The 21,955-nt window shown below is 38.0% G+C and overlaps 1 protein-coding gene and 1 long non-coding RNA gene across 2 annotated transcripts; one reads left to right on the top strand and one right to left on the bottom strand.

Moving 5' to 3' along the window:
* Nucleotides 1-1,230: 1,230 nt before the first annotated feature.
* LOC131216925 (uncharacterized) lies at nucleotides 1,231-3,120 on the bottom strand. Its single transcript, XR_009157115.1, has 3 exons — nucleotides 3,000-3,120; nucleotides 2,271-2,411; nucleotides 1,231-1,602 (listed from the first exon to the last, which is right to left on the bottom strand). It is a non-coding gene; the product is annotated as an uncharacterized LOC131216925 (long non-coding RNA).
* An 8,125-nt stretch (nucleotides 3,121-11,245) lies between these two features.
* LOC131256294 (heme oxygenase 1, chloroplastic-like) lies at nucleotides 11,246-20,462 on the top strand. The gene is made up of 4 exons (XM_058257266.1): nucleotides 11,246-11,909; nucleotides 17,413-17,636; nucleotides 19,907-20,014; nucleotides 20,168-20,462. Exons 1-4 carry the CDS (start codon nucleotides 11,465-11,467, stop codon nucleotides 20,258-20,260), a joined length of 870 nt encoding a protein of 289 aa, XP_058113249.1. The 5' UTR covers nucleotides 11,246-11,464; the 3' UTR covers nucleotides 20,261-20,462.
* Nucleotides 20,463-21,955: the final 1,493 nt, after the last annotated feature.

Genomic DNA, 21,955 nt, shown 5'->3' with positions numbered 1-21,955 from the left:
CGTGGGTCCCCACGTAAGGAGATAGAGATGGCTTTTTGGGGTAGGTGAGGCATATGTTCTAGACCCATCTGATGAATGGTTGGCATCTCCCACGTGTTTCATCACAGTGGAGGAGGAATCATGTGATGATTAGCACACATCTTTCGACGGTATAAACCATCTTGCATATCAAATAAATGAAGCACATAGTTCGTTAATCTAGACTGTTGGTTTGTTGTGTCCAACGGTGGATAGAGCAAGTCCTAGAAAACCTGTCGTTTGAACCTCCCAGCTACCAATATCTAGACCTTTATTTTTTTCAGTTGAATGTGAACCGTCTATGGTAAACCAAAATGAAAAAGCTAATATTATCCTATCACGTAGAATTTTGACACGTAGTCCAGTTTGTCCTGCTCAATTTCCAGTTTGGCCCGCTTAATTTCTAGTTTGGCCCGCTCAATTTCCAGTTTGTCCCGCTCAATTTCTAGTTTGGCCCGCTCAATTTTCAGTAAATTCCCTTCACTTCACGGTCATTTTCATGCATTTCACAGTCATTTTCATACATTTCACGGTCAATTCACTTAACTTCACGGTCATTTCCACGCATTTCACGGTCATTTCTAGCGATTCCGTTTAGATTCACGGTCATTTCGATGCACTTCATGGTCAATTCCCTTCACTTCATGGTCATTTCCATGCATTTCACGTTCAATTCGCTTCACTTCACGGTCATTTTCATGCATTTCACGGTTAATTTTGGCGATTCCGTTTAGATTCACGGTCATTTCAATGCACTTCACGGTCAATTCCCTTCACTTCGCAGTCATTTCCATGCATTTGACGGTCAATCTCGGTGATTCTGTTTCCAAGTTTTATCGGGTTGGTGTTTGTATGATGGCATATCGAGGGTTTAGAACATATGGAAGCCTAATGGACAATAAGGTATTTTCTCGTATTCCTCTTGGTTGTTTCTCTCTGTAGTTTCGGGCTGCCTCTACACTGAAAGAGTTCTTCTTTTTATAAAGAGAATCCGAGAGGATTAGGAAGAGTTGGTTTACAATAGGGATAAGGTCTTTGTATCCAACCTCATCTTTATCCCCTCTTAATTAGATCCTAATTTGAGAGAGAGGCATGCACATAGCTAAAAGGATATCTACTCAGAGATATTCCATAGGAAAACCATGTAGGACCCACCCACTAGTGGCTACCAACAAGTGGGCCTCTAGGGCCCATATCCAACACAAATGGGTCAGGTTGACTCAAAGACTCAAATGAATCTTTACATGACTTGGCTCAATATCCACTAATTAAATAAATAAAATTTTATTAACTCGTTGATTGTAATCAAACTATGTAATACTCTATTGCATGCGTCTGTGGGAGTTTTTGTGCTCTCTTTGCCAGTCCCATGCCTAGATAAAGGAGGGTTGCGTTAGGTTGGTAGCCAGAGTGTGGTTGCATGAAGCATGGAGCATGAAGCAAAGTAGCATACATTCAGGTGAGGAAGCCGGGAAGCATCTGTTTCAAAATATTAGCAAGTATAAATGGCTAGGAAGAGGGAGCAAGAGCGTGATTCCGAAGCTTAATTTGAGGTGGGAGTTTACAATAATTTTCATCACGAATCTGCATAATAGGACATTCCAAAGCCCTTGTTAAAGTGGACTGGCAGAATAGGATTCATGTCTCCAATCCCAATTAGTTGGGATAAGTCTTAGATGCTGCTGATGAGATAAATAGCTGTTTTAATTAATAAAATAGTCGTCTTTACATAATATACAAGAAAGTAAACATGTTCACGAGCAATGAAGTGCTAGTGGTATATGTATCATGCAATTTGGGAGGTTGCTAGTTCAAATTTCTTTGTATGCTTATTGTGAAAAAGAATTATTCTTAGGCTAGTGACTTGGTTTGGGACGTTTTGAATCAACGAGTCGACTCAAAGAGTCACACTGAATCACATTTGAAATCAAATTCCCCATTGACTTCGCTTGCCATCTCGTCAAGTCGAGTCAATTCTGTCGAGTTTCAAGATGATTCACTAAGTTCTATAACTGTGGCAGAAATAGAAACTTTAGTCTCCTCAGCATTCAAATTGATGGTGTCTCCAAACTGCAATTAGTTACTCTCAAGTTAGACTTAAAAGGAACACAATTGGAATTTGAGGGTACTTCCTCATTATGAATGCTAGGAAACATATTAATTTTTGTCATTTCCTCTTGATTAAACTTGACTGTTGAAAATCCAATCAAGTTGTGCATCCAAACATTCCAAAAACAGCACAACATGCATACCTTCCTAGCCATTAGCTTTCGTACATTACTTACATAAAGTTTCAGGTCTTCTTTCTCTTGCTCTGAAGGGTAGTAGATGGGCATGTAGGTCACCTCCATATAATTCACAAATTGACAAAGAAGCAAAATTACATGGCGGACCTGCAAATATGTATAAATATTGGACCTTGTAGATAGTTGAACAAAGACGAGGGAATCAGACATAGTTTTGGAAGATAGATAATTTGGTGCTAAACACAAATGCTGAAGCTAGTAATCAAGCACTCAATTCCATGCACGTGGCGTGAATGTAAGAAATCCAGACTGTTCATCCATGGGCCCTATTGTAGACAACTTTTGAGGATTATGATTGGGCAGGTAAGAACGGCACGACCATGGTCAACATTTAATGGAAAAAAGTGCCCTACATGTTGGCTAGCATCATCTGACTGGTGGCTCCAACAAAATAAATGGCCCACATCTCATACATGGATACTGTGTGCATAGAGATTGATTTGCTTTAGCACTGGACTTTCCCCCTTCAAACGTATCTTTTCTTTCAAGGATAGATTTCAATACAATCTTTAAAGCCTCTGGTGAGGAAACTCATTAAGCGATGGACTCGCAAGCTTCCAAGAAACTTCAGAAGCCATGCAGATTGAGTAATGAAAGATAAGCTTCATTATCCCCGTCTTTCACACCTAAATGTAAAATCTTGTTGAAGTTATGAATAAACCAAGGGCTTCTCACCGCAGATATAGTGTCCCATGCCGGACTAAATCTTTCGTAAGGATATCTTAGGATCACTGGAAGGACTAGCGTTTTGGATAGAAAAGCACCTGTCTTCAATGGAAAGAGGAAATCTCCAATCATAGTTGTGCCCTCTGCAGTTGGAAATGGAAATAATCAACCATGGTCTATAATGATGCAAAGAAGCACACTGATGTTCAATTCGCTTCACTTCACGGTCATTTCCATGCATTTCACGGTCAATTCCGACAAATTCCGTTTAGATTCGCGGTCATTTCGATGCACTTCACGGTCAATTCCCTTCACTTCACGGTCATTTCCATGCATTTGACGGTCGATCCCGGCGATTCCATTTCCAAGTTTTATCAGGTTGGTGTTTGTATGACCCAACCCCAAGACCAAACCCGATACATCCTGCCCAAGCCCAACCCAATGTCGGGTGGGTCACAGGTTGGTCGGGTTGAACCCGCCCAACTTTCAGCCCTAAAATCATATATGGTACGTCAACTAACTAATTTTGGTTTAGAAGATATTCTTGTTATATGAATAAAGAAAGAAATGAAAAAAGGAGACAAATTTTTTTTATATACTTATATATACATATTTATATAAATATGTGTTAGGGAAAAATGTAGGTAAAATAAAATTCTAAATGTAAAAAAAATAAAAATAAAATAAGAAGAAAAGTACACAGGATACAGCTATAGCTACGGTTAGAATCCGTAGCCATAGCCTTTTGTTTAAATCGGGGATCAATAGCTGATTCCGCCATCCATCCCCAAATCCTTCAGTGAGCTGCGATGGAATCGCGGAATCCGCTATTTTTGTCGATTCAGTTTTTTTTTTTTATGTGAAATTTTCGTTGCTTTTGTGAGCCCCACTATAAGGTCTGTGTTATATCCAAACCGTCCATCTATTTGGCGAGCTCATATTAAGGCTTGAGATGAAAAATAAGACAGATCTAACTATCAAGTGGACCACACTGTAAAAGGCAATGGGGAATTGAACGTCTACCATTGAAACCCTTTTAGGGGTTACAGAAGTTTTGGATCATTATGAAATTTGTTTTTCCTCTTCATCCAGGCCTTTGTGACCTTATGAATAGATTGGATGGAAAATAAATGTTATGGTGGGCCCTACAAAATTTTTAACGGTGAAAATCAATTTCCCCGCTGCTCTTTGTTGTGTGGTCCAGTTGATCTTTGGAGATGATTTTTTTTTTTTTTTGGATAATGCTCCGATATGATCTCGAAATATGGATGAACGTTGTGGGTATAATAAATATATATAGCTGTTACGTAACTTTGATCTCTTTTAAGCCGTTCGTACAACTCTCAGTTGGAGGAGCGTCAGCGCTCGTCTTCGCAGTGAAAAGGAGGGGTAGTTTCGTCCCCAAAGTCGCTGTCCGCACGTGCTAATCTAAGTTGGTAACTTAAGTTTGTATTCCTTCATAAAAACCGCTGGATAAAAGGTTTTGTCTACAGTGGTCATTTTCTCCGATCATTTCCCAACAAAGCGACTTGATAGAGGTAGTTCTTCACGGGCATGCATTAGGTGCAGCCCCGGCCTCATCCATGCTCGTGCGGCCCTTATTGTGGGTCCCACATTTATGTTTTTATTCGGAATCCACTCCATTCATCCGTTTCTAAAAATTATTTTATGAAATATTTATGAAATGATCCCAAAAATAAAGTATATCTAAATATAAGGTAGACTATACATAGGAAACGGTGGTGAGTGACCATTAATAGATTCTGGGGAGTCACGAAAGTTTTGGATCAAGAAAATATTTTTTTTACCTTCATCCATACTTTTTTAACCTTATCAACAATTTGGATTGTAAATAAAAACTATAAAAATATTACGGTGGGCCCCAGGAAGTTTTTAATGGTGAGTCGTTCGATCACCTCTGTTTCCTATAGTATGGTCCACATAAGATATGAATTTACTTCTTTTTATATCGTAAAATGATCTGAAAAAACGTATGGACGGAGTAGATTTAGAATATATACATAAATGTGGGCCCCACAGTAGGGGCTGCACCTTCTTGGGTACGGCAGGGCCTCACCTAATCCGCTCCCGTGCTTCTCGGAAAGAGAAAAACTTTGATACTCTCGCAGAGCGTGATGTACGATACGCAGGCACTTAAAAAAGTTGTAAGAAGTTGCATGCGTAGCTTTCAAGTAATTCAAATTAAAGAGTCCAAATTATAAACCCCAGGATAGATAACTATATGCTTATTTAATCATCCCAAAATCAAATTGATGGACATTTATTAGAGGGTTAGAAATGAACAATATCCAATGGTCCCTTTTCATCAAAAAAGAACTGTCCAGGAATCAGAGGTTAGGATTGAAAATTCAATTTGATTTTGTGAGTGCGTTACTGAAAGTGGGTTCCACAATTCCATTGGTTCGATTCGAGAAGATGTATGCTAAGTGTACAATTTCTGAGTGCCTGTGTATCAAGCGTCATAATCTACCAGACTATCAAATAACCAGCCTTTCGTAGCAGTTTTTGTCGTTGCATTGAACCAAGGTAGATCACGTATAGTTGATGGATCACGACCGTCTATCTAGTGGATTCTATCATGAATGGCTCACAGTACAGAAAGGACACTGACTAGAGGATTCTAGCCACCCGATTAATACACCAAAAATTATATAGGGTCTTAAAGCATCAGGGCCGGCTGCGCAGTGTCCCTGTACACGTGAAGGCCACGATTAGCGATCAACTACATCATGCATTGCCGCACCGGGACCCACGTGCTAAGATGTTATAATCATCTTAACCTCCATGGATGATGAAGTACTCTATGTCGCACGTACGCATGCTTAGTATACAAAATTAAGTAATATTGAGTTATATTAGGAAGGATATAAATTCCACCAGCATTAGGAATAATTAGATTCCTAAAATCCCGTTTACCACTAGACTCATATTCCTTACATGACTTGGGCATTCAAGGGTTATCTGCATCAACATATATTTGGTAGATTTCAAGATCCACTGTACTAATGGTTTTCATGTTGATATATTAGCTTTGTTTTTATCATATGTTCATATACACCCTTTATACATTATATTCATATTTTTATGTACTTGTAAGTGAGTAGTATTAATTGTGAAATTTCATCATTTAATTACAATTTCAACATCTGTCGAGTACCCATTTTACATAGACTAACACTTTTTTGAAAAAATAAATAAATTTAACTTCAAATATAAAATTAAATAAAATTAGATGGTCATCTCTTAACTCATACGCATCTTGACAAACAAGAAATATCTTACTATACTGATATAATATAAGCCCAAAATTCGTAAAGCTCTCTCTCTCTCTCTCCTTTTCACGTGTAGTAATGCACCTTAAACACTCAATCATATAAGTTTCCTAATTAATTAATTGGAATGACAAATGGATGAATGTATACATATATCAGAAGATCTTGGCAATTTAATCGGTGTCCTTCAAAGGGACGGCAGTAAACGAAATTACTTAACGGTCAAGATACATTCCAAATGAACTGCAGGAGGAGTCGGACTTATCTAATACGTGTGATTTTGAACATAAGCGCGTGGAGACTGCTTTTTTACACGCCAGCACATGCACCAACGTGGAAGGTGTTCTAGATCCAAGCTTTTGATTAGGTGGGTCACACTTTTATGGCCTAGAAATCAGGTCTTTTTACTCCCTAAAAGCATTGTAATAATAAAGTGTATAAAACAGATGGACGGCTATGATCATTACTAGCCATTCTGTTGTTGTATTGTGGTACAATTGATGAGTAGAAGGGGCTGGTTTTTGGGCCAGAAGATCTAAATAGAGTGGTCAAACTAATGAAAAGCTAGGATCTAGTATACGTTTACAAATACGTGTGCTAGCGTGTAGATGCGCAGTTCTCAATATGCGTGTACGATTGGCAAACCTCATTTTGGCTTGCACGTTTTACCAGATACGAGCAGCAAGCAGCGGATTGCGTACCGAGTAAATTTTGTGGGGCCCACAGTGACGTATGTATATTATTCATGTATGTGTATTATTCATGCCGTCTATCCATTTCTACGAATCATTTTATGTCATGAGCTCAAAATTAAAGTATATCCAAATCTCATGTATACCACATCACATGAAGCAGTAGGAATTGAATGCCTACGGTTGAAACTTATTGGGGCCCAATGAAGTTTTGGTTGAATCTGATTTTTATGTTTTAATATTATTCATGTTTGTGTGACCTTATGGGCAGATTGGATGACATAAAGACATCACCATGGCCCTAGGAAAGATTAACTATGGACATTATCCCACTCATTAGAGTGGTGTGATCCAGTTGAGGTTTAGATATTATTGTGGATAACGACTAGAGGTGTACACCAATCAAACCGGGTCTAGCTTGGCACAGCTTAACTTGGCTTGGCCACTAGTTGACTCCAGCTCGATATAGGTTCGGCTCAGTCCTCAAGCTTGACTTGCCAACTTGGCTTGGCTCGGTCCTCGAGCCTAACTGGCCAACTCAGCTTGGTTCGGCTAGCAACTCGGGCTAGTTCGAGCCAAGTTTGCTTGTGTAGCATTTTCATAAACACATGAATTACACTTTCAAATTCTCCCTGTATGTAAAACAACGGCAATAGTTTTATAGGCATTTCATCAAATACCTTGTAGACAACATCAAAATGAAAAAAAAAAAAAACATATTTGTTTTAAATATATATCTTCTTTGTCACCAGCTGACACTTCATTAAGTCATTTCATCAAACACTTGGTGAGCAACATCAATATCAAAGTAACTGAGTCACCGAACTGGCTCGATTTAAGTTGGGTTTTGATCCGAGTCAAGTCGAGCTTGTGCAAGCTAGAACTCGATTTGAAATTTTTTCGAGTTTGAAAAATCAGCTCAACTTGACTTGAACGTAGTTTCGAACTGAGTCGAATCGAGCTTTTTCAAATCAAGTTGAGCAAGCTAACCGGGCTAAGTCAGTTTACATACAGCCCTAATAACAACACATACATCAAGGTGGGTACTCTGTAGCATACTGAGTTACATGTGATTTTAGGGCATGAGCCCAAAGCAAATAAGATTCAAACCTAAGGTGGACTGTATCATAAGAAACGGTGCATATATGCATCATCATTGTTTCCTATGATAGGGTCCATGTGAGATTTGAATCTTCTTCATTTTTTAGTATCATGCTATAAATGATTTAACAAAATGGATGAACAACATGGGTATAAAATGGCCCCATGGTTAGTGCTGCACTTAATCTGCTCCCTGAGTTACTCGGTGTTTCAAAACTCAAGTGAATCCCCCAGTAGAGATTAAATGCTCACCATTAAAAACTTCTTAAGAACCGTGGAAGTTTTGATTGAGTTTATATTTACGCTTTTCCTTTTACCCCCTCTCGGCCTTTTATGAATAGGTTGGATGACAAACAAATACAATGGTGGACCCTAAGAAAGTTTACAAGATAGGTGTCCCATTACCGCTGCTTCCTGTAGTGTTGATTTGCTTATTTTTGTGTGCATGTTTTCCTAAAATTATTTGGCAAAAAGGATAGATGAAGTATATAAAACCAATACAATATTACAGTGGGCCCAGAGCCTGCTTGAACCGAATCCGTCTTGGTGGGGACAGGATGCACGTGAGGCAAGGGAAACATGTTATTGTATGAGGCTTTGACCGCGGGTCCACCTTGATATATGTGTTATATATCCATGCCATTCATCCATTTTATCAAGTCATTTTAAGTCTGCTCAAAAAATGAAGCAGTTTTAAATCTCAGGTGGACCACAAATTAGGGATTGAATTCCCATCATTAAAAACTTCTGGGGGAACAAAAGTCTTAGATCAAGCTGCCATTTGTGTTTTCGTTCATCCAGGTTTATGTGACCTTATCAACAGTTTAGATGGGAAAAATAAATAAACATTACAGTAGCCTCAGCAAATTTGTAACGGCGGACGTTCAGTCGCTAGTGTTTCTGTGTGTCACGGTGCATCTGAGATTTATGTGCGCCTTATTTTTTTAGCCCATGTCCTGAGCAAAATTGATAAATGGGATGGATATATAACATATACGTAGCTACGTGGTGACCCACACCACACATATCACAAACTTCTTGCAATAAAAAGATGAGTGATGCCTACCATGATGTTTGGGAGAATCTAACCCGTTCATCCGTTTCGCCTGCACATTATGACATGAATAAGACGTAGATTCAAAACTAGAGGCATGACAATAAAAAGTCGCAGGGAAATGCCTATAGTTAAAGCCTCCTTACGTCTGCTGTGATGTTTATATATCATTTATACCATTCACAAGGTATTCTCACTCGATAAACTGTAAATACGAAAAATATTTGCTTGATCTAAAACTTCTGTAACCCCACAAATGTTAGATGTTCAATCGATACTGTTTCTTGCCGTATTGCTCACTTAAAATTTGGATATGCATTATATTTTTATCCTATATCTTATTATGATATGACAAAACAGGGTAATAAATTAGATTTCTCACAAACATCACGGTACCCTGAGTAGCTTCCTCTCCATGGTAGGTCACAGCAAAAGGCTATTGCATAATGCCTCTATTCTTGTCGGAAGGCAGAATGCCTCTATTCGGACGCACATTCCTTTCGGATAGGCGTTCCGAGTCAAATCGCATTTCACGTGGATTTCTTTCTTACTACACCATCTACTGCGCTCTCTTGCCGGAAGTTTCAACGGTCAAAATCTAAGTACGGCTCATATGTTAGGACATGAGCTGAAAAATGAATAAATTCAAAAAGTGGCCCCATGACGTAAAACAGTGAGGACGCACATTCTATTCGGACAGGCGTTAGGAACCAAATCTACGTAGGGCTCATGTGTTAGGACAGGCTGAAAAATGAAAATTTCCGAAAAGCATCCGCATGACACGAAACGATGAGGATTGAACGTGCACCGGGTGTTTTCGGTTCACCTCAATGAGAGCAACCTTATGAATGACTTCGACGAATGTTACGATGGACCGTGCACTTGAGTTTTGCATCTGCCAAGCATTCACTTAGTAACCCTGGCGTACCAGTAAACTCTGTGAGCTTACTCTATATGTCTTATCCCTGCCGTCCATCTATTTTTCTAGATCATCTTGGGGCTCTAGTTTAAAATTGAAGCATAACCAAAGTTTAAGTAAACCACACAAATATGAAATAATGGGATAATAACATCAATGACACTGGCCATTGAAAACTTCCAAGAGTTCACAGTGATATTTATTTGTCATCCAATCTAATTAAGAAGTTATATGAATATAGATGAAGGTAAAACATAAATATTAGCTTGATCCAAAACTTCAATGGCTCCAAGAAGTTCTCAACTGTAGCCATCCAATTTATACAGTTTGGTATGGTATGGTGTGGTGTGGTCCACTTCACCATTGCATATGCTTTAATTTGGGGCTTATGTCCTAAAATGAGTTTAAAAAATGGATAGATAAGACACATAGTTCACAGTGGGCCTACAGAGTTTACTCAGGATGCTATAGTACGTTTCCCTGCCTCACTTTTGGGCTGATGCCCTCGAAAATCGGATTGGACGGAACGGATTTCTCACAGACATACGGTTAGACCTACCTGACCACAGCAACTTACTCAGACCGAAGCGGATTGCGTAGTAACTCACTACGCTTAGCGTACTGAGTGAACTCTTTGACTCTACCATGATTTATATACTCTACCGCTCCGTCGATACATTTTACCAGATAATTTTAGATCCTGAGACATCCAATGTTCAAATGGACCACACCATAGGAAAGATTTGAATTGAATGTCTACCGTTGAAACATTCTTGAGGGCCAGAGAAGTTTTGGATAAAGCTTATATTTTTTTTCTCTTCACCCATATCTTTATGATCTCATGAACAGGTTGGATGACAAAAAAAATAAAAAATAAAAATCACTAAGGGGCCCGAAAAGGTTTCAACGGTGAAAATCATTATCCCCACTGTTTCCAGTGGTATGATCTACTTGATCTTTGGATATACTTCTATTTTTGGATAAACCTCTTAAATTAGATGAAAAAACGGATGGACGGCGTGGATAGATCACATACATTCAAGGTGGGCCCAACCGAGTTTACTCAGTACGATAAGAGCGTACTCAGTACTCAGACAGGGTGTGGCAGGTAATCCACGTCCATCCCGTTCAAAGAGTGTCGGATCAGCATTCGGACGATTACGATTCCTTTCTAAAATGCGAGAAATCCCGTAACACCACCGAACACCATTTTTATATAGAAAATTGCAGAGAGAGAGAGAGAGAGAGAGAGAGAGAGAGAGAGAGAGACCAGACGATAGCTTGGATGATCCCAATCCCTTGGCTTTTTAAATAGAAATCAATACAAACCCATTTCACTTTTTATATACTCTCCATACTCCGTAGAGAAGAAGTACCTTTCGTTATCTCAGTCTTCTCAGAAATCCAATCTTTCAATGGCTTCTTCCATACCCATCTCCCAATCTAATGCTTTTCTACACGAAACCCACTTTAAAACCCCGAGAACTCGGCCCTCTTTCGTGCCCGTTACTCTCAGAAATCCCAATCTCATATCTACCCCCTTTACAAGCAGATTCTCTATTGGGAAGTCTAGTAGTAGAGCCGGAATGCCTTTGAAGATGACTGTCGTATCGGCGACGATCGCCGAGAAGCCCAAGAAGCGGTATCCGGGCGAGGCGAAGGGGTTTGTGGAGGAAATGAGGTTCGTGGCTATGAAATTGCATACAAGGGACCAGTCGAAGGAGGGGGAGAAGGAATCGGATGCCCCGCCGATCGCGAAATGGGAGCCGTCGATTGATGGGTATCTGAGGTTCTTGGTGGACAGCAAGGTGGTTTATGATACACTCGAGACGATTGTCGAGAAGGCTGCGTATCCTTCATGTAAGCTTTTTTAAAACCTTTTCTTTTATTGGAATTTTGATAACTATCCATCGTCTTCCTTCATGAATCCGTTTGTCATGATGTATGGCCTGTGGCCTTATTTATAGAATGAGGCATATAAGATTTTCTTATTTGATCCAATCTATAATCCTATAACAATCTAGAGTTTCTTTTTTTTTTTGGTTTGAGAATTATAAGAAATAGAAAACTACTAGGAACATATGATACTTAACATAGAAACAATAAGAAAAGGCACCTTCTGAAAAAAGAAAAAACTACTTGTTATAGAGAGGCTTCTTGTAGGCTGCCACAATAGTTGCAAATCTCATTCTTGGCAATTTCTTGGGAAATTTTCAGATTTTGACATTTTTTCTAGGGATATTAATGCGAAATCTTGCTGAAAATAAAATACATATTCATCATAATGAATGAATAATTTTAAAATTTTAAATATGTAGTATAAAATGAAATATTTTATCTCTTTAATGAATCTTGCAATTAAAATCGAGATAAATTTGCAAAAAATTTTGAACTGCCGAGATTTTGAAACATACGATGTTATCATGATAATATTGTTTGATCAATTTTCTGTGAAAGTATCTTGGGGTTTTCAAAATCTCAGTGATGTTAATTAGAATGATTGCCATGTGTGATCAAGTGGGACCCCATTAATCCTCATCTTGTACACACAGGTGGAGCGTGCATGTGTGTCTGTTGTGTAATTGCATAAATTTTCCTTGATTTCAAAGATCTTGGCTACTTCGAGTGGGCCGTAGTATACTCCCTATAGAGCTTCGAGTTGATGTGCTTAAATTGTCTGCTAAAATCCATGTGTTGTCTGATCTCTGTAGAGAGAATATCTCCATGTGATCAGAAATTTCTAATTCCCTCCTTGATGTATTGAAACTATTTGATCGTCATCCTTTTGTGCTCATAACTTTGTAGTATCCAACATTAAGTGGTAAAGTCTTTCGCATTAAAGATAGGGCAGATTTTCATCTTTGGTAGTTGTATTAAGTATGCGCTTGCACCTAGCTTCTTTATGACACAATAAGGATCCAACTTGGTATAGATGACTGCTGGAAACCTCTCAGGCTTGAGGGACACCATGATCTCATCACCTTTCTTGAGTTGTGAAAGCATCACCAAATGTCTGCATGCCCTCTTGACTTCCATATTGAGAGCTATCTTTTGCCAGACTTCATCATGCATTCCTTGATATGCAATGCAAAAGCCTCAACATTTTGGCTCAGACAAGTCGCAATATGAAGTAGTGAATCTAAACTGGTAGGCCGTTGAGATTTGATGCTCATCCTAATCTTGAAGGAGAGTCCATTTTGTGGTTCATGGAATTGTTGTTGGCGAACTCAATCTGAGACAGCATAAGGTCCCACATACTGATGCGAGCAACAACTAAGCATCGAAGAAGATTTCCCAGACTACTCTTAATGGCTTCAGTATGTCCATTAGCTGAGGATGAAAAGCTTGAGAACTTTACTTTAGTTACCATTTTAGATCATTGAGTTTGTTGAAAGTAACTCATAAACTTAACATTAGGATCATACACAATTGTTTTGAGAACTTCATGTAGATGAAAGACGTCTTTGAAGAATATATTGACGGTTGAGTGTGTCCGGCGTCTTCTCACAAGATACGAAATGCACCATATTAGGAATTAAATTCTGAATATTGACAAGCTTTTTGCAGGATGTCTTCCATTTAAGTTATTATTATTTTTTCTTGAATTTATTTAATAACTCATGGTTTTATGTTTAACTTTTCTCAAGTTGTTATGTTTGTTTTTGGTCATTTCCAATTATTGAAATTGGTTGTATTAGCTGTTTCCAGGAAAAAAAAAAAGCATTTGACTCTGGATTTTGTATAAGCCCATTTATGGTTGCATTGAGATGATGAACGCAGCTTATGAAAATATATTCTTCATGCGTTTTTATAGCCTTGTTTGTTTGTTTTCTACAACCCATACTTCTTGATTGATTAAAAAAAAAAAAAAAAAAAAAAAAAATCCCTTCTGTTAAATTGGCTTGTGTGGGTTTATTTGTTATTGAGTCTTCTTTTATTGTTAGAATTGGTGTGTATGAAGAATGCTTATAGTAAAAAAAAGCCTATGAGTTTTGGAATCTGAAAAGTTTATAGCTTGTTTTAGTTTTGTTGGTACTGTTTCTTGGTGAACTGCAGCTTGATGATGATATGACTTCTTTTTTTTTTTCTTTTTTTCTTTTTTTAAGTTTTTTGAGGTTAAAATGTTATTCAGGGGGTGATCCTGTAAGTTTGTGATTATGTTACTTGACTAAGAATCAGTGAGGAAGTGGCACTTGTTGTAACTAGATGGTGTTATTAATATGAGTGGGTTGGATTTCTCCGTCCCACCGTAGACACTGAAATGGCTGCGTAGGTCTTCTAGATCTGATGGAACAAAGATTTCCTTGACCAAATTAAACGTTGCAGCCTTTTCTCCTTTCACTTGAAATTGAAATCAGAATCTATAAGTTTTTGTAGACGCAAACTTCATGATTTCATAACGTTCTGGGAAACCTTCCTGACAGACCTAACTTTGCAGACATATAAGATAGAACAAAGACTCTTTTTACTGAAGGCTTTTCTATTTGTTTCTTTTTCAGATTTCTCATTTTTTAGACACTTCAGGCTTTCAACTAGAGATATAGAATGGACAAAGTCCATCTTCTTAAATCTTGTAATGCATTTCATGTTTATGTCATGACAAGTTAGTTGGATACTTCATTTTTAACTAACAGACTGATATCATTTAAAAGAAAAGGAAAACATGTTACTACCTTGTTCAAAGAAACAACTCATCTAAGCATGCGGATTTTTGGCTTTTGATGTATTTAACATAGCTTTTCCATTGTTTGTTTTCTTTTTTCATGAATGACCATCATCACTATTCTAATGTATGCTTTAGTTTGGAGAAAAATGATATGAGGTAAGAGGTCATCTACACCAAAAGGTGTATGGTGTCTTCCTTAATATAAATCACACAATGGCTTCTGATGACTTTCTTCTGTAGTTATGAGATTGGCATTTCATATCACGGCATGTTATTTCTAGTAAAGGCAAAACCACTGGGTTTCTTTGCCCTTATTTTGTTATTCAGTGCTTCACTGGCCTGGCATTAGTCACTTTTTGTAATCATGTTCTACCATAGATGCTTTGTCAGAAATGTATTAATGCTAGTTTATGATATATGACTGCATGCATGTTCTACTTGGGTGCTTCTCTGATTGTGGAATCATGCAATTCGTTGATGCTAAAAAGTTAATGTTCTACTTTCTGTTTGCACTTCTGCACCTGCTTCCTGCCACTTTTGGTCTTGAAGTTCTAGATACCAATTCACGATAGAAGTACACATCAGTCGTAATTGTGGAGAAGATTGTAAAAATTACCTTTATATTAGCAGTTGTTTTAAGTAGGAATGGGAAGCAACTACCAGAAGTATTGAAATAAGCCATCTTATGATCTTATCTGCCCAGGAATTGGGTCTTGGAATAGGAGTTCCGCTCAGAAAAATAAACTGTCTTATGGGAAGCAACTATCTGTTTGCTTTCAACAGAATGGTTTGGATTTTTCCTATCTGGGGAACTTTGGTGCATGGTCTATCCCCACAGGCAGGTCCACCATTTCAATGGTTTGGATTACTAAGCCATGGCCTCTGATGTCCAAATTGAAAACCTGAGGGTTCCAGTACCAACTCTCAGGCCAAGCATTATTTGCCCACCTGAAGGGCTCAATGAAAGAAAAGACCGATGAGGCCTTTTTCCCATCCCACGGCTAATTGTAGGGGCAAAAATGTCCAAAAGGTGTTTGCGTCATAAATAATATAGACAATGCTATTGAAAAATACGGTCATATAAATGTCGAAACATAAATTCATCGTAAATGCAAACACATATCCAGTGTTCGAAATATCGGTTTCGCGTCATGTATCGCACCTTTGGGAATACGTATTGGTTATTGTATGGGATATATCGGTTGTATTGCATAATGTATCATTGTTGTTGGATACATGGGGAAACATTGAGAAATTGATCAAAATTTTCGATGAAACTTCAGTGATTGTTAAAAAAGACATCAATACACATGCGATAACTGAATAGGTTTTCTTTGTATGGGGTCCTAATCTATGCATTGTCTAACTGAATTGATGCAAGTATATTCAAATTCTATTTATATAATTTATAAATGTAAGAAGATGTGTGGAAACACAAGCAATACATTCAAAAACAAAGGAAAAATCACTAGATCAGGTTACATACATGTTTGATTTTATGTTTGGACACAAAGATTGCAACTGATTTGCGAGAAATTGGAAAATTTTGATATATATATATATTTCGATTTTCTGCAACTTGACCCATCTCCTCCAAATCTAGAAATTGAAGCTCCCAATCCATGATTTTTCATGCAAAACGTGAAAAATCATGGATATGTAACAATTTGACATGATTTATAGAAAAAAGGACCGAAAATCGAAAATGCTCATTGGTTAGAACATGTGGGATATATCCCACTACTTATGTTTTTCATATCGCACTAGTGGGATACAAGATATATCGTGAGATATATCGGCCAATATCGTTGATACTTAAAACACTGCACATATCTACAGAACTATAATTACATAAAAAAGAGTATAGATTGCATACCGATACTGCTAAAAACAAAATAAAAGATAAGGCCTTCTCTTAATAGCTGCATTGATGTGTTCCAGCATGTGTTGGAGATGGCAAACTCCTTTTTCCTTTCTGGAAGGTGGAAGTGTCCTTGTTTCATAGACTCAGGTGAAGGTGAGTCAAGTTGGTTTACAAACTTCTGTTGCACAAAAGAAATGGGGAAACAAATTTTCCAAGGTGATAACTGGTGTCGGGCAAAAACCACCCCTCATCTGAATACTCATGGTGTTTAAATGTGTATATGTATCAGTAATTTCAGTTTCTTAATTATTTTTTTTCTTATTTGTGTTTGATGATATTTATATAATTTTCCTTTGTATGTGATTATGTTCATTCTCAGTTATTTCTAGCTACAGACTCACTTGTCATGCATGTTCCAATCTTTTATCTACTTAGTCCTTAGATATTGGTATTATAATATGTCATTTTGCTTTTCTATTTCATGCATTCCCTCCTTCCTCTCCTTTACTTTCATCATTTTACCGAACCAACACTGAAGTCAGACCATCTCTATTCTGTTAGATGTGCTTCTACCTCTTCTTCTTTTGTATCACCCGCCGCTGCCTTCAATATTTATGTATCGCAATGTTCAGAAGCTCATTGATTAGCTGTGAACTTGGCTGAACAGACTTGGTTTCACAGGGCCTCTGTCTCTCTTATGACACAATGTGGTCAGATTGACATCTGACTTGGCTAGTTTCTTATACAGTCAGTGTGCCTTTAAGAGAGGGAAAAGGCACTGTTGATATTCTTGGAGTCGAATCTATTCAGCATGATGTTTCTTTTGGGTGCAGATGCCGAGTTCAGGAATACAGGCTTGGAAAGGTCAGAGAAATTGGCTAAAGATTTAGAGTGGTTCAAGGAGCAAGGTTACACAATTCCAGAACCATCTTCTCCAGGGACTTCCTATGCCCGTTATCTGGAAGATCTATCTGAAAGGGATCCTCCAGCATTCATCTGCCACTTTTACAATGTCTATTTTGCTCACTCTGCCGGAGGTCGAATGATTGGTAAAAAGGTATTTATCTTTAGCTATTGAACTATAGTGTTGGTCATGTTATTAATTTTGCTATTTTGGTTTATCACAAGATTAAACTCCAAAATCGTATGTTACCAGCATGGTGTATTATAATGGCCATTATAGGGCCGTTAAGGTCGTTATGTAAAGGTAATGGCGGCAACCGTTTGTAAGGGGCCTTCACATTACGGAAAAAATGACCCATAACGCCCTTTACAGCTCCCGTGAATGCCCGTTTCGCCCCCCTTAAAGGCCATAGCGGTCCATTATAGGGCCGATATAAGTTTTTCATGTTTTTTTTTTTCAATAAAAAAAGAGACTGTAATGGCCATTTCAGGGGCCGTAACGGCCATTGTGACCTTCATCATAAATATAACAGTGGTGGCCATTACAACCACTGTTACTGTTACTGAATACCTTGGTTACCAGTGTGTGGGTGCCTTAATGTTCTACAGCACACAAAAGCACCTGAAATTCAAGCAATAGGTCGTCACTACTTTTTAAGTGCTAAATGTGTATGCTTTTTCTTCTTCTTCTTCTTCTTCTTCTTCATCTTCTTCTTCTTCTTCTTCTTCTTCTTTTAATTGTTTTAAAAAAAAATTTATTACAAGGGCATGTAATCGCTCTTGCTTCCGTACTTCCAATAATCATGCTAGTAAAAATCAATTGACCTCCAAATATAGGCCATAGTTCAAAAACCCAAAAACTCAATCCAACTTGCTGTTCACCCAGTTCTGGCAGACTCGAACCTACTCAACTCAATATTTGATTATTATAAATTGAAAATATTAGAAGTGTTGATGGATATTTAAAACAGTTAAATCTCGTGTAAGTAATATAAACCGTTAACAGCAACATTATTGATGCTTCACTGGTTAAGGTTGCTGACTCCCGAATTGAGGTTGGGGGATCAAATCTCGCTCCCATCATAGTTTATTTTTAACAGAATCCCGCCACTTAAACAGAGTAACGTGGTTTGAGTCACACCGATCGTGTCCAGGCTGAATAGGCCCAGGACTGAGTTTCCCAGAGACTCAGCTCGAAATCTTTTGGATAGATGTGTGATGTGTAAAGCAATTAAGCAAATGAAGACTCCTGATCCCATTTCCTTCTCCATTGCCAAGTTGCAGCAGTTGTGTGGAATTTTGTCCTTGTGGCATTTAATATGGCTTGGGCCCAAAGTACATCCTTGGATGAGGAGTTTATTCACTGGAGTCTCAGCCTGTTTCAGGGGAAGGAGTGAGTTTATGCAGAACGTTGCCCCGTTTGCAATATGCTGGGAGCTACGGAAAGAGGAACAATAGGACATTCAAAGACTGAGATTTTGGTGGAAGCTTTGATTGACAAGATCGGCTTTTCTATATTCTGATTGCATTGGAATGTCTATGCATGAGGTAGAGTTGGAATGACCAAATTTAGCAGGGTAATTGGTGGGCCTCACCCTGATGGTTAAAATAGTTTGGTGGTCTTTTCTCCTCTTCAAGTTGGCGGTTCCCAATTGTTTTGCATTATATTTTGGTTTTTGGGTGCTCTTTTAATGAAGAATTGTGTTGCCTGCTAAAAAGAAAATCGTGGAGTAGAGTTGACTTGGCTGAGTTTTGAGTCGAGTCGGTGAGTTTTATAACTATGAGATAGACTTCTTTACAATTTACATATTGCTTCATTTTGGAAGATGTTTGCATATTTGAGTATCGAAAAGTTCTTCACGAGTTTTGTGGCACCATCTGTATCTGATATAGACATACCAAGTCCAATTAAACTAGCCATGCATCATTGCTAGAATAGGTGGATGATCCTGACTTTCAGATTGTGTGGAGCATTTAGATGGTCTGAACTATTCAATCAATGGGCCACCGGCCCAAAAAATCGCATTGCTTGGATGATCCTGACTTTGAGATTAGTTCCATTACTTTGGAAGGTTAATAGCATCATGGGAAACTTGTTCCTCACCATCAAAAGCATTTGATTTATAGGGCGGTTAAAATCATCCAATCCATGTGATTTTAGTATATAGCCCATGGGTTTAGACAGCCAAGAACTCCCTAATTGTATGGCAGATAGTTGAAGTTGCAGATGCAATGCACTCTTTCTCATCATATTACTATGTATATGCACTGGAAGAAACTAGTAAAGTGGTAAATTAATGATTTTTTTTTCCCTCCACCGTACCTATATTTTCATTGTCTAGAACACTTGCCTCAACAAAGCAATTTTCTATCAAATTCAGTGTTATTGTTAAACCATGTTGTCTGTTTTGTCCTTTAATACAGGTAGCTGAGAAGATACTAAACAACAAGGAATTAGAGTTCTATAAATGGGATAGTGATCTTTCCAAACTGTTGCATGATGTGAAAGAGAAGCTCAACAAAGTCGCTGAAGTAATACTCATCTGCCCCCTTTCCCTTCTCGTATATCGAAGCTGCTTTTTCTTTTCTTTTTATCTTTTTAACATTGTCTTTGGAATTTCTCAAATAACCAAACTACCATTCAGTTCTATGGCTAAGCTGTCTCTATCCTTGATATTTCTTCAGAGTTGGTCTAGAGAAGAGAAGGACCATTGCTTGGAGGAGACTGAAAAGTCCTTTAAATACTCAGGAGACATCCTCCGCTTGATACTCTCATGATGCATGAGACCTGTCGCCCTTGTGGACTGTAAGTTATGCCTCAGCACAAGGTTTAGATGGCACAATGGCTCTGTCTATACTCTTTTTTCTTCTTTTTTTTCCTTGTTATCGTAAAGGTACATTGCTACTTTGCTGTTCTTGTTCATAGGAAAGACGATTGTTTCCATGAATAAGTACTTTATACATTTTGTGTTTGGGCTTTCCTTGTGGTCGTTCATTTGCTACTGACTAACATATAGTGAAATGCAAATGCGAGTTCCTACCATTGAAAGATAACCAAGCTTTTTGAAAAATAAAATAAAATAAAATAAAATTACATTAAGGAGATGAGGAAGAATGAGGAAGAATTCCCAACACGTGAGGAACTCTGTGAGTTTCCTCAAGATAAGGGAAGGCTCTAGATTACAGAGTTGTATATATGAATCGACTCCATTTCAGGCTATCTGGTCTGGAGGAACGTTTAGAACGAAATTCGTACTGTTTTGAAATTCAGGTGGACCCTTGTGTAAATTAATGGTGGATGCTCCCTCGCACATTGTTCCCATTGTTGTGGATAACATGAGTGTTGGATCATGCTGGCTTCTGGCACATATGATGGACCGGTTAGATAGTCTTCATACATGGCATGGCCCCACATCTGCCTGGTACCACCATCTTGAGTGGTCAATGTAGCTTAAAATGGGGAATGATCCAATGTGGCTCAACCATCTTGATCAATTTGAACCGCTGAATAGGTTGGTCCATCTTGGACTTCAAAGGGCCCAAGATCCACTCTAATTGGACCATTCTAAATGATCGATATAGATCCTGCAGATGGACCATTAAAAAAATGGACAAGGGTCAAGAATAACAGCCACAAATCATAGATCTGACGGTTAGGTGGGGCATCAGTATCACCTGCTCTTTGTTGGTTGGCCACCCAAGTGCAACATGTTTCCCATAATATTCCAAGAAAGTAAAATTGAGCTATAATGTTAGGAGAAGATTAGAAAGGAACAAAACAATTTATTTATGATGGAAACAGGCACGAAGACGTCTCCATTTGTATCTTCACATTACTTCTAAACTTAGATAAGAGATGTTGGTTTGAGCCGTTCATCAAATTGGTTATAATGTTGGAAATTTTGCATTGATGGGACAATCATAGCCATTTGATTGATGGCCAGAATATGGACGGTTAAGGCAAAACAGGCCTAAAGGTTGCTCGGTAATTTCATCTGGTTGCAATGGATAGCTTCATGGTAAGCTCTCCTGTGATTTAGCCTTTTGTGGGGGCAATTAGGCATTCATAATAAGCAATGTTTGAAGTATTGGTATCGCTACCGGTTTCATTGGTCAGGGATACAGAAACAAAATCGTTATCACTTATAATATCACCAATGACCATAAATGTGAGGAAACATAAGGGAAATGGTGGAGTTTTTTTAGTAAAACTTTAGGAGACACTAATAGACACGATATTTACATATTTATGAATACATAATAAGTACTCATTTAATGGTAAGTTATCATTTAATGGGAGCCTAAAAGCATGTGCCATTGTAAAGAAATTAGTCTAACCATCCAACTATCCAACCTTCCATCCATCGATTTTCCATGATATTTCATTAAAAAATCATTGATAACTGAAAAAGAAATGAAATATTGTGGTCTTGATATTGCCCATGTTGTGATAACAATAATATTGCGATGTCA

Source organism: Magnolia sinica, chromosome 1 (genome assembly GCF_029962835.1).
Source record: "Magnolia sinica isolate HGM2019 chromosome 1, MsV1, whole genome shotgun sequence".
Taxonomy (NCBI): Eukaryota; Viridiplantae; Streptophyta; class Magnoliopsida; order Magnoliales; family Magnoliaceae; genus Magnolia; species Magnolia sinica.
Note: the sequence above shows the minus strand (reverse complement) of the source record. Positions and strands in the feature narration are given on the sequence as shown.

What these genes read in the sequence shown, in the direction of transcription:
- LOC131256294 (XM_058257266.1), top strand. Translation starts at nt 11,465, where the DNA reads ATGGCTTCTTCCATACCCATCTCCCAATCTAATGCTTTTCTACACGAA. An exon ending in GAAGGCTGCGTATCCTTCAT is followed by an intron (nt 11,910 to 17,412) that starts GTAAGCTTTTTT and finishes TTTTGGGTGCAG; the next exon opens with ATGCCGAGTTCAGGAATACA. An exon ending in AGCTCAACAAAGTCGCTGAA is followed by an intron (nt 20,015 to 20,167) that starts GTAATACTCATC and finishes ATATTTCTTCAG; the next exon opens with AGTTGGTCTAGAGAAGAGAA.